This window comes from Nothobranchius furzeri, chromosome 18, assembly GCF_043380555.1.
Source record: "Nothobranchius furzeri strain GRZ-AD chromosome 18, NfurGRZ-RIMD1, whole genome shotgun sequence".
Taxonomy (NCBI): domain Eukaryota; kingdom Metazoa; phylum Chordata; class Actinopteri; order Cyprinodontiformes; family Nothobranchiidae; genus Nothobranchius; species Nothobranchius furzeri.
The window spans coordinates 12,241,959-12,254,389 of NC_091758.1; the positions used below are offsets into that span (position 1 = coordinate 12,241,959).

The 12,431-nt window shown below is 44.1% G+C and overlaps 1 protein-coding gene across 2 annotated transcripts in view; it reads left to right on the forward strand.

Annotated features, from left to right (window-relative positions):
• The first annotated feature begins 479 nt into the window (after window positions 1-479).
• The window catches only part of septin12 (septin 12), a 125,819-nt gene continuing 113,867 nt past the window's right edge, over window positions 480-12,431 (forward strand). Inside the window, exon 1 of one of the 2 annotated variants that reach the window (XM_054742129.2) lies at window positions 480-686. In XM_054742129.2, the coding sequence (XP_054598104.2) occupies window positions 632-686 (55 nt within the window). In that variant the 5' untranslated portion in view covers window positions 480-631. The remainder of the gene's footprint in view (window positions 687-12,431) is intronic. The other variant, XM_054742130.2, reaches the window with a different exon arrangement.

Genomic DNA, 12,431 nt, shown 5'->3' on the forward strand with positions numbered 1-12,431 from the left:
ATATATATAAATTGTACATTGGGGTATATATATAGACATATATATATATATATATATATATATATATATATATATATATATATATATATATATATATATATATATATATATATATATATATATATATATATATATATATACATATATAGGGTATAGCCAAGCTCCTTCTTCGTCTTCTTATGATTCTATTCCATTGAACAAAGGATCTTCGGCCAGCTATCGTGATTAATTATTCCTCTCATCATATTTGTTCAGCAGCACATCAGAACGGTCTGGGTTCTGTAACTCTAGACAGCTACTCCATCAATGGGTGAATAGTCTGATTCAGTCCAGCAAAGCAGAAGCAGAGGGTGTGTGTGTGTGTGTGCGTGCGTGCGTGCGTGTGTGTGGGGTACCTTTTCTTTTTCAGGTGTCGTCTTTAGCCCCGCCCACCGGCCAAATCCCCCACCCGCCCCGGACCCCAGCGGCTTCAGCCCGAGCAGGGGGGAGGGGTGCGAGGTAGACAGACCTGGACCCCTGCGACTAGCGAGGACCCGCTCGGTAGAGGACCAGCTCAGCCCGGTACCAGCACCAGTTCGGACGTGTCCTCCGGTTAGTTTGTTGTCGGACCCGGAGCCTCAGTCGGGACAGAATGTCGGAGCCTCCAGTCAACGAGCATCTCGCAGGGATTTTATCAGATTTTGAAGGTATGTGGCTCGGTAATGCTATACTTGAAGCCCGCAGGCTGGTATTAAAGAAGAATCCTTCCACCCGCGAGAGTTTTAGGCTGATTGTCTGTTTTTGAAACATTAAGAGGAGAAACTTGTTGACTAAGATATGGAGAAGATGCCGTGAACGTTCATTAAACAACCTAAAGTTTAATTTATTCAAACGTCAGAGGCTGAAGCAAACTAAATCATTATTTAGGAACTGAATCAATCAGCATGTGCGCGCGCGTGTGTGTGCGTGAGTGTGTGTGTGTGTGTGTGCGCGCGCGTGTGTAAGTAAAGTTTATTTATACTGCCCATCCAAAAACAAGTCACACTAATTTTTCATTTGACCACGTTTTGCTTTGATTAGGACTCACATTGGCTGTGGCGTTGTTTGATAAGCTGCTGCGATTTATCTCCATCCTGTGTTGCATTAATGTTCCACCAAGATCTTTCATTGATGATGGTAGAGTCTTACCGCTGCACAAAGCCTTCTCCAGCACATCCCAAAGATTCTCCACGGGGTTAAGGTCTGGACTCTGTGGTGGCCGATCCAAGTGTGAAAATGATGTCTCATGCTCCCTGAACCAATCTCTCACTATTTGACCCCAATGAATCCTGGCATTGTCATCCTGGAGTATGGCCGTGCCATCAGGGAAGATGGAATTATCTGGTCATTCAGCATATTCAGGTAGTCAGCTGACGTCATTCTTGGAGCACACCCTGTTGCTGAACCTAGACCTGACCGCCTGCAGCAAGCCCAGATCATAGCACTGCCCCCACAGGCTTGTACAGTAGGCACTAGGCGTGATGGGTGCATCACTTCATCTGCCTCTCTTCTTACCCTGATGCACCATCACTCTGGAACAGGGCCCATCTGGACTCATCAGACCAGTTTTAATAAAGCGTTGGACAGTTCTTAACCCAGTTTTAGTTGTTTCTACATCTCCTCAGATGTTTACTTTGCTTGATGTCAGTGATCTGACCCTTCTCACACAGATCTTTTCCATGACCACCAGATGTGTCTTTCCACATGGTTGTTTAAGAAATGAGAAGCAACTCATTGAACGAGTTGGGTTGAATAACTTGTTGCAGTAATTATCCAATAAGAGGCCCCTACATATTTTCTTAATTAAATCCAGGTGGTGACATTTGTGTGTGTGTGTGTTTGTGTGTGTGTGTGTGCATTTTATGCTGGTTCGCTAACAATGAGTGTGTGTGTTTACAGAAGCAGGTGTCTTTGTGGCTGCCTTATACTTTTATGTGGAGGCTTACAGCTGTTAGGGATGGACGATGTAGAAAAAAGCGTATCGATTAAAAAGACAAGCTGGTTGTTTTACCATACTTGGTTTTCATCGATTCTCTGCAAATTTTGCAAACCACCGTTGTTTGTTTTTTGTTAGACTTGTCTGGGAAATATGTCAACAGACAAAATTAAAATTTTGGGTGGAATATCCCTTTAAATCTCAGACAAAAGTCTGATGTCATCAGTTCAGGAGTTGGAGTTGCTTGGCCTGATCTTGCCGTTGCTTTTGCAACCCCTAGCTACCACCTGGCCATGTTTACAGGGTGTTTCAGGGTCAGATTTGAATTGTTTTGAGTCACAGTAATCGTTTGGAGTGTCCATCTCCTAAAGGATCTTCACTGAACTCTCAGTATCTCACCTGACTAAGCAAAGGATGGTATTTCTCTAGAGAAGCATAGCAGAACCCCCCTACCTTTGGACCTGCTATGCTACTTCTTTTTATGGCAGCTGCAGCTGGAAGGAGATACCACTCCAACTAATCAAACACAACCAGGATGTTCAACAGCTCCATTCACCAGAAGACCAGGCTGCTGCTGCTGCTGCACCAGTAACTCTCAGCTAGACAAGAGCAACGCTTAACTGGATTTATGAACCAGTTTTACTCAGTAGGAATTTGGGAGACTGGCTCGATATGCCACACCTGTGAGGTGGTATGGATTATCTCAGTGAAGGAGAAGTGCTCACAAACACAGAACTAGAAAGATTTGAGAGTAATGAGTCTATTCTGAATTTAGAAAAAGTTTCAGATCTTTGAGTTCAGCTCAGGAAAAATGGGAGCAAAAACAAAAGTGGTGCGTTAATATTTTTGTTAAGTCCATCCATCCATTTTCTTTCGCTTATCCGGAGTCGGGTCGCGGGGGCAGTAGCCTAAGACGAGAGGCCCAGACTTCCCTCTCCCCAGCCACTTGGGCCAGCTCCTCTGGGGAACCCCAAGGCATTCCCTGGCCAGGTGAGAGACATAGTCCCTCCACCGTGTCCTGGGTCTACCTTTAGGTCTCCTCCCGGTTGGACGTGCCCGGAAAACCTCACCAGGGAGGCGTCCAGGAGGCATCCTGACCAGATGCCCGAGCCACCTCAACTGGGTCCTCTCAATGTGGAGGAGCAGCGAATCTACTCCGAGCCCCTCCCGGATGACAGAGCTTCTCACCCTATCTCTAAGGGAGAGCCCAGCCATTCTTCGGAGAAAACTTATTTCGGCCGCTTGTATCTGCGATCTCGTTCTTTCGGTCACTACCCAAAGCTCGTGACCATAGGTGAGGGTTGGAACGTAGATCGACCGGTAAATCGAGAGCTTCGCCTTCTGACTCAGCTCTCTCTTCACCACGACTGACCGGTACAACGCCCGCATCACTGCAGATGCAGCACCAATCCGCCTATCGATCTCACGCTCCAGTTTACCCTCACTCGTGAACAAGACCCCGAGATACTTAAACTCCTCCACTTGGGGCAGGACCTCATCCCTGACCCAGAGAAGGTTTTCTAACCTTTTCTGACTCAAGACCATGGTCTCAGATTTGTTAAAGGGACTTTATGGAGTTTTGAAAATTTATGCTCGCGATTGCCCCCTCAGGCCAAAAGCGTAACGGCAGCTTCAATAGTAGGCTCGTGCACGAGGCGCGCATGCTGTACGTGCACACACTTAACGAAAATACCGTGTGTGTGGCCCGGAGGACAGAGGACAGGAGAATGCACAGCTAATTAATTAAATAATTTGGTTCTGTACCTTTCTCTTCAGCACAGCCGACAAAGGTTTATGATGGGTCAGTCCTCCTGCATGCTCAGATCGTTCCCTTCCCTTGCTTGAAAAATTGTTCCAAAATGAAAGTTGAACCCACATCTTTTTTATCTGTGAATTCAATGCCATTCGGCGAGTCTCAAATAAAAATTTGGACATCTTACTTTAAAAAAATATACCATTAATGTAAAAAAGAAACTCTAAATAAACTATGTTCACATCCAGAATCGAACCCGGGTCTCCTGCATGAAAGTCCGACGTCTTACTAGGTGAGCTGAAGCACCAATGATGTATTTGGTATCTGTAACATTTATATCCTTGATTACAGCTAAAACAACGTTCAAAGAACAGTTCGGAGCGAAAATGGCTATTTTGTTGCTATTTTGCAGGAAATATCTAGAAGAAAGTAGCTAAGGGTCCTCAGAAATGTAGCTATGTTCATCACTAGGCGTTAGGAACAGCGACAAAGTGGCACTGCCTCTCTCTCTGCTGCTAAAGCTACGGATAGCAAATGCTACGGGCGATGCCTGAGCGTGAACGTGCATGAAGCAGCCTGCTCGACCCGAGCAGCTCTCTTTTTCTGTGATTTTACAGAAAAACAGGCAATCACAGTAAAAATGCCAGGGCTCATTCTACAGGACCAGGGCATTTCAGGAGAATGTATGAAGAAGACATTTATTATTTCTATACATGTTTGGCTGTCAAACTTCCACAATGCCCCTTTAAGTGTATTTAAAAAAAATAAGTAACGGTTTCTCGGTGAACTTGGTCTTTAAAGAAGAGGCTAAAATTGTTAGAATTATCTATGGGTAGTTTAGTCATGGCTTTCTGCCCTGCAGGGACAGTCCAGAGAACAAGGACAAAAACTGCTCTTTGAATCTTGGCCTCAGCATTCTTCTCTGTTCAGATGTGTTTTATGGGCCAATGAACAAATTAGAGTCTTAAGCTGCTTCTTCTCTGCTGCTCTATCCAATGTCTCAGATGAGCGAGTGACATCTAGCACCGGTATCATATCTGTTAGAGTATGTGTGTGATAGACATGAGTTGTGTTGCTCTTGATTAGTGTGGTATTATAATCCACATGCTCAAACAACCATTGGCAGCCAGACCTAACAGCTTATTTCTTTATGAGAAAGACATTTTAATAATAACATCCTGGTCTTAGCTGCTAGTAGGGCTGGGCTGTGACACGATCACAACAGAAGTGCCTTGTATCCAGTGTTGCAGAGTAATGGCTTACATGTACTGCTGTTACCTATTTATTATAAGTAACTGTATTCCTTCACAGTTACTGTCTCAAGTGGTAATAATTACATTACAGTTGCTTTCCTGAACGCATAATGATCCTGACATGGACATTAGGGCTGCAACAACGAATCGATAAATTCGATGAAAATCGATTACTAAAAGCGTTGGCAACGAATTGCGTCATCGATTCGTTGTGTCGCACAACTCTCCCAAAAGCGCCCCCCCCCCCCCTTCCCGCCCGCCGTTGCGCGCAGAGCAAGTCAGATCAGCGCAAGGGAGAGCCGGCAGGTCAGCGCAAGGTTCGCGCTGCTGCGAACCGGTTCCGCCCAAGGCCGGATTAACTGGGCAATTGCCCAGAGCCCACGAACTCTAAAGGGCCCAGGGCACGAGCAAAATACTGTATCTATAATTTCCCGCTTTATGAGGACTATGGAGACCGTACGTTCCGTTTTCCCCGGACATGTCCACTTTTCACTCTCTGTCCGGCGCGTCCGGACTGGGGGTTCTTGTATTGATGAAAATGTCCGGCTTTTCATCCAGGAGCAGGGATCGAATTATGGGGGAGCTGGATATCCTACACATCCAGGGGAACCGGAAAAAAGTTTTCTATATTATATCATTTTTGGACTCTTTTGAGCAGAGAGCGGCACAGCGCATTGTTACGCAGCGATCCAGGCAGCTGCTTCCAGCGCACGGTCCATTCTCAAAGTGGCGCAACCAAAAAACTATAATTAGCACACGATCGTTCATGTCCGCACATGTTCTCTACTTTCTGTCTTATTAATGCCTGAAGCGCTCTGCTACTGCGGAGCTCATCACCTGTGCTGCGGTGATTTCACCTCACGCAGCATCGAAAACGCGCTCTGCGCTTTGCGGTCAGGAGATCCCTTTGATCTGCTCAAAAGTAACTGATGAGGTGAAAAAGTAAGAATCCAGGCAGCAGATTTTCTGGAGAATTAAGAGGAGATGCAGGAAGATGAGAGACAGACAGGACAGGAAATAGTTCAATAAAAACAAGAAAACAAAACAAAGTGTTGAAAAGTAAAATGTAGATTTATCTCCACTACACGTTTTTACCAGTAAAAAACAATAAGTTATACACATGTAATATTTATACATCTGATACAATTCAGATCACCTTCGAAACTCAGTCACACACCCAGGGCCGTTTCAAGGCATTTTGGGGGCCAAGGCAAAATGCCCCCCCCCCCCCCCCCCCCCCCCCCCCCATAACCAGGCTCCCCAGAAGCCTCTGTGTAATCCATACCCTCTCCAGTAGTGTTAGTTATACAGTGTTTATAAAAGCCCCTCAGACATTACTGACATGTTCTAATATTATCAGATGAAAAACTAAATTATCAGACATGATGTCTCATCTGCTGCTTTTCTAAACTTGCTAAAAGTAACAAAACCATTTGAAAGCCACTATTTGTGGATTCTCTGAAAGTTTCCATGGAGTGTGGGACAACTTATTTTTTCATTGATCCTATCGTCTAATCTCACAGCTGAAACAAGCATCCTTAATAATCTGTGCACAGGAAGCTTACCGATGCTGTAGTAAAACAAAATGTTTAATAATTTATTATTAATAAAACCTTGTTGCAGCACTAAAGCAGAAAAATGAGATTTTGCATTAAATATGCAAAATATTTACATATGAATTGTTTTAGAGCCCTTTAATTGGCAGAATCTGATATTAATTTAGTTCTTACAAGAAATGGGTCCCAACATGGTTTGTGTGGCGTTGCCATAGTGTGACGTCATAGGCACAGATCCCCTGTCCTCTTGTTTGGAAATGGAAATATGATCACCCTACATTAAACAAACTGTCCACCCGGGCTTTTGCGCTGCACAGAGACGCTTCGCTGCCTACGACTGAACGTCAGTTGAGAGTCAGTCTCATGCAGACTGACCAATGAAGAGAGGGCCTCAAGTTAAGACCCTCTCCTCATTGGTCAGTCCACACGAGGTGGGTCAAAGGTTACTCTGGGCGGGTTACGTGTTGTCAGGCATTCAAGTATTGAGTATATTTACTGCATATTACAGTAAAATATTCTGTATGTGACCACATTATGGTGATCCTCGGGTCGTGATGATGGAGCCCTTGAATATTGTTGCCCAGGGTACAACAAAGTGTTAATCTGGCCCAGGTTCCGCCGTCACATTCCTGCAGAAACTGGTTGATCACACCGGGGCCAGACTACTAGCATGTGGTTTTACAACCACAATGTCCTCTGAAGCAAAAACGCTTTTAAAAGGGAGGGAGGAGTCCTCACTGTTGCTGCAGGCGTGTTGTGTGTGAGAGCAGTTATATACTGGTTAATATATTTTTGGGTTCAGTTGCTTTCATGTGGCCTAATGTGAGTCTATTTGGGATCATTGGAATGATCAGCAGCATTTCTTGATGTGACTTTATGGCAGTTGCCCAGGGCATCATCACAAGGAGGATGGCATTCATTTACTTTTGTTTTATTTGGTATTTTTTCAGTCATTTTTGGAAATAGTGATCAATTTTGATTAATTCACAGCCAATGTTTAATTACATTTAAAAATTAGTTGTTTGACATCCCCAGTTATAATAAATGTCAACAGATGAGATCAAACAAAACAGATGAGAATTGCCCTTAAGCTGTTTAACTTGGACCAAGCATTTTAGGTCACAGATAGATGTAGCTTAGGGTCTCTGTCTATACACCTTATAAGACAATTTAGGTGATGGCATGTTGTTTTTCTGCTATTGAACTGTTTTCTAATAATGTTGTGTTAAATAAAGTGAAGGAAGGAGAGAAATAACGTTTCCCTAGCAGTTTTTAAAAATTTCCCCATGTAATCCGATTAATCGTGTCGAGACCCCATCCGATTAATCGATTATCCAAATAATCGTTTGTTGCAGCCCTAATGGACATTAAATATGTGCATTGTTTATTTGAGGTAGTTTTGTTGTGTGTTGCAAAGAGGTAGGATTCAATCATCGCTGGCTTTTTCCCACGCCCTAAAAAAGACTTTTTATATGTACACTACCAGTCAAAAGTTTTAGAACGCTCCAATTCTTCCAGTTTTTATTGGAAATGATGCAGTTTAATGTCACATTGCACTCTGACATGAAAGCATAGGACAAATAAGCAATTGCAGTAAAAAAAATAAATCATGGAATCAATTTATAGACCAAAATGTATTTTAAACTTTTGGCTCATCAAAGTAGCCAGCTTTGGCAGATATAACAGCAGAACACGTGCGTGGCATTCTTTCAACAACAGAAATCAAATATTCTTCAGAAATTTCTTCCATATTTGCTGCAGAAGATCCCATAAATGTGTGGCACTTGTAGGTTGCGTTGCTTTCACTCTTCTGTCCAGTTCATCCCAAACCAGCTCCATGGGGTTTAAGTCTGGAGACTGCTGGCCACTCCATGTTTACAAGCTTACTATCTTGTTCTTTTTTCCTGAGGTAGTTCTGGCGTAGCTTGGACTTATGTTTTGGGTCATTATCTTGCTGTAGGATGAACCCCTGACCAACTAGGTGCATACCAGAGGGTACTGCATGACGCTAGAGAAAGCTGTGGTAGCCGTTTTGGTTCAGAGTGCCTCTCACTCTGTACAAGTCATCGGCCCTGGATCCAGCAAAACAGCCCCAGACTATCACACTTCCTCCTCCATGTTTGACAGTTGATGCCACACACTGTGGAACCATCCTTTCACCTACTCAATGGCGTACAAAGATCCTGCGTGATGAACCAAAGATTTCAAATTTGGATTGATCAGTCCATAATGCCTTCTTCCAGTCTTCAGTAGTCCAATGGTGGTGTTTCATGGCCCAGGCAAGCCTCTTTCTCTTACTCTGACATCTTAGCAGTGGCTTTCTTGCTGCAACTCATCCTGTCAAACCTGCAGCTCCAAGTCTTCTCTTCACAGTTGAAACTGAGACTTGCTTACTACGACCACTATTAAGCTGTGCTTGAAGCTGTTGTCCTGTGAGCTGCCTATCACGTAAGCTGTTAACTCTCAGAAACATGTCCTCTGATGCAGTTGTGGCTTTGGGTCTGCCAGACCTCTTCCTGTCAGAGTTTACCCCAGAGTTCCTTTAAGCCGGGCGTACACTGTGCGACTTTTTCACTCGCAGCGTTCAGCTTCAGCTCAAACTGTACGACTTCCTCGCAGAGCAGATCTCACGAGTCATGTGCTCACACTGCACGACCCAGTTCTCGCATGCGACCTGACTGCTCACACTGTACGTCTGGTAGCAACACGTCGGCCCTAAAAATGTGCTAAAAATAGCAGTTTTTACTCAACACGTCAGACTTTTTTGTCTTGCCTGTTGTTCTTCGGGAGTGCTGCAGGAGGACACAGGGATTTATGGGGGTTGGATGAGGAAAACGAAATAAAGAAAGTGAATCTGTGTTTTGTGATCAGTTTAATTTGACATGAACACGACAAACACGCTTTCTTGACAATCTTTGTGAGTAAAAAAACGTGTAGAAACAAAAACGAACAGCGTGTGTTATTAGGGAAATAGCGAGCGACCGGCCGGCGTTGATGCAGGATTGCGCGCGCATGCGCCGTGAGCGGTTCTGATACTTTTTGGATCGTAGCTGCTCGCAGCTGCTCGCAGCGCCGCTTCAACAGTGCGATACCCTCACGAGGGACGAGCGAAATATTAAACACACCAGAAGTCCCTGCGACCTCACGACTGCTGATCGGCGGCTGGTCACGTGGTGTTAATCGCCTCTCGTAACCCCCTGTACACTACACGACCGCTCGGCGCAAAACTCGCCCCGATGTCGTGGCTTCTCGCACGACTGGAAAATCGGCTCAAAAAAGTGAAAAAGTCGCACAGTGTACGCCCGGCTTTAGATGGTGAAGGAAACTGTACTCACTGACACCTCGACTTTCTTTGCTTTGTCTCTGCAGGAAAGACCTACAATGTTCCAATCAATCAACCAATCAACCAATCAACCAATCAATCAATCAATCAACCAATCAATCAATCAATCAATCAATCAATCAATCAATCAATCAATCAATCAATCAACCAATCAATGATATTGTATACCTATTGCCAATTAGAATACTTTAACATCTTGGTGTGCCAGCTGCACAGAGGCAGATTGAAAGAGTATCTAAAGAGTTATTAATACAGCTCCAAGGATAATCATAATCACACACAAACGCACGCACGCATGCATGCACGCACGCACGCACGCGCGCACGCACGCACGCACGCGCACGCACGCACGCACACACACACACACACACACACACACACACACACACACACACACACACACACACACACACACACACACACACACACACACACACACACACACACACAGACATTCCAGCCTGCATTAAACCAGTGGTTCCCATCAGCCAGACACGTGTTTATCTGAAGACCTTAAAGCTGCTCAGACCGGATCAACAAAGCTGATTTGCTGGAAGCACAAATTACTGCAACCACAGAGTCTATGTGAAGCCTTTTATTTATAGCATAATAATTATTAAAAATACAAATCCACCCTTACCCTGTTCCATATTGAAGAAGGGGTTTGTCTTTTTTCACTTCCACGCCTTTTTCCTGCATTACCCGCCGAACCAAAACAGACGGGGAAACACTCGGGTCAGGAAAAGTCTGTCAGATCTACGTCACACTGAAAGTTAGCATTCGTGGACTCCCCATCTTGGATCACAGCAGGAAAGGCTGTTGTTGGTTAAGCAGAGCATGTCTCGGCTAGTAGAAGCTAACTATTAGCATTAGCAACTCCACAACATGGCAGAACTCCTTCAGAGTTGTGTTTTTTGCAGAGATAAAATGGTAAATACCTTGTATTGGTATAGCCCCTTCTAGGGTTCTACAACCCCCAAGGCACTTCACACTCTGGTGGTGATGAGCTACATTGTAGCCACAGCTGCCCCGGCGTTGTCGCTCACAGGCACCACCGGCCCCTCTGACCACCACCAGCAGCAGCAAGGTGGGTTAAGGTTCTTGCTCAGGGATACGACTACTGTGACAGATTGAGTTGGACTCGATCCCACAACCCTCAGATTACAAGACAGGCACATAATTTTTCTGCAACCGTTATCAACATTGGAAATGTTTTGTACATACCATAGAACTATCATAACACAACTATGTGGGCGATGGTGGCACAGGAGTAAAGTGTTCACCCTGTAACCGAAGGGTTGCAGGTACAAGCCTGTTGCAGAAGTTGTGTCCTTTGGCAAGACACTGAACCTCCTTACCTGCTGATGGTGATCAGAGGGACTGGTGGTGCCTGTGTACGGCAGTCTTGCTTCTGTCGGCGTGTTAGTGTGTGTGTGCATGGATGAATGACTGTTGTAAAGTGCCTTGGGGCTCTGCAGGACAGGGTATAGGCTTAGCAAAACAAATGGCATATTGCCTACATCAGGGGTCTCCAACACGTTGCACGCGAGCTACCAGTAGCTTCCGACGCTCTTGGAAGTTGCTCACCCAGAAGCACAGTAGCCAGCGAGCCGTCCCGCATGACTTCAAAAATGATGGCCTAAGAAATGAGGGACAACTTTTGAATGTGATGGAAAGCTGTCCACGTTTTCTGTAATATCTAATCTAAAGTTAGCTTTCCGTGGAAGTAGGGTTGTCACGGTATGAAAATTTAACCTCACGGTTATTGTGACCAAAATTATCACGGTTTTCGGTATTATCGCAGTATTTTTTAAACGGTGTTGCATATGTTCAGAAAGCATTGATAGTCCTGTTCTACACAAACTGAAATAGTTCTGAAAAGGTTTAACAGTGTTTATTAAACCTAAAATAACACAAAGCCTTAGCAAAAGTGCAACTTTTCACAAGTAAAGGAACAAATAGCTTATTTTTCTGGAACATGTTACAGTAGTCAGTGCAGGTTTAAATTATACAAATCCAAACATTCAAAACATAAACAATATGTAAACAAATCAAAGAAACACCACTTGTTTTCTCATATACTTGTTTTCTTCATTATCAAAATGAAAATCTAAAACTCCAGTCCACACTTGACTTGAGCACTGTACAAGTCAACCTTAAAAAAAATATGTATTTAAAATAAATAGCCACTTTAAACAAATTACTAAAATAACTACTACACTATGTAATCAAATCCAAATGTTCAAGTATAAATGGCAATGAATAAGTAAACAAATCAATGACAAGGAACTAATTGTATATTTCTCTTCATCATCAACAAATAAGATGCTTCATCCAGCAACAGGGTGTCCGTGACACGGTTTAAATGCTGGCAGAGGACGCTGCGGCTGCAGTATATAGTGACTCGTTGCATTCTCCCTCAACCAAAAGTCCTCACGTCATGCATTTAAGCTAAAATTCTAATGTTAACTTAACTTGCACTGGCTGTAGAGACGTGGGTGATGGTCACGCAGATGTGCCATTAGATTCGAAGTGTTGCTTGCTGCCTTTTGCAGACACTTGTTTCCTGCAC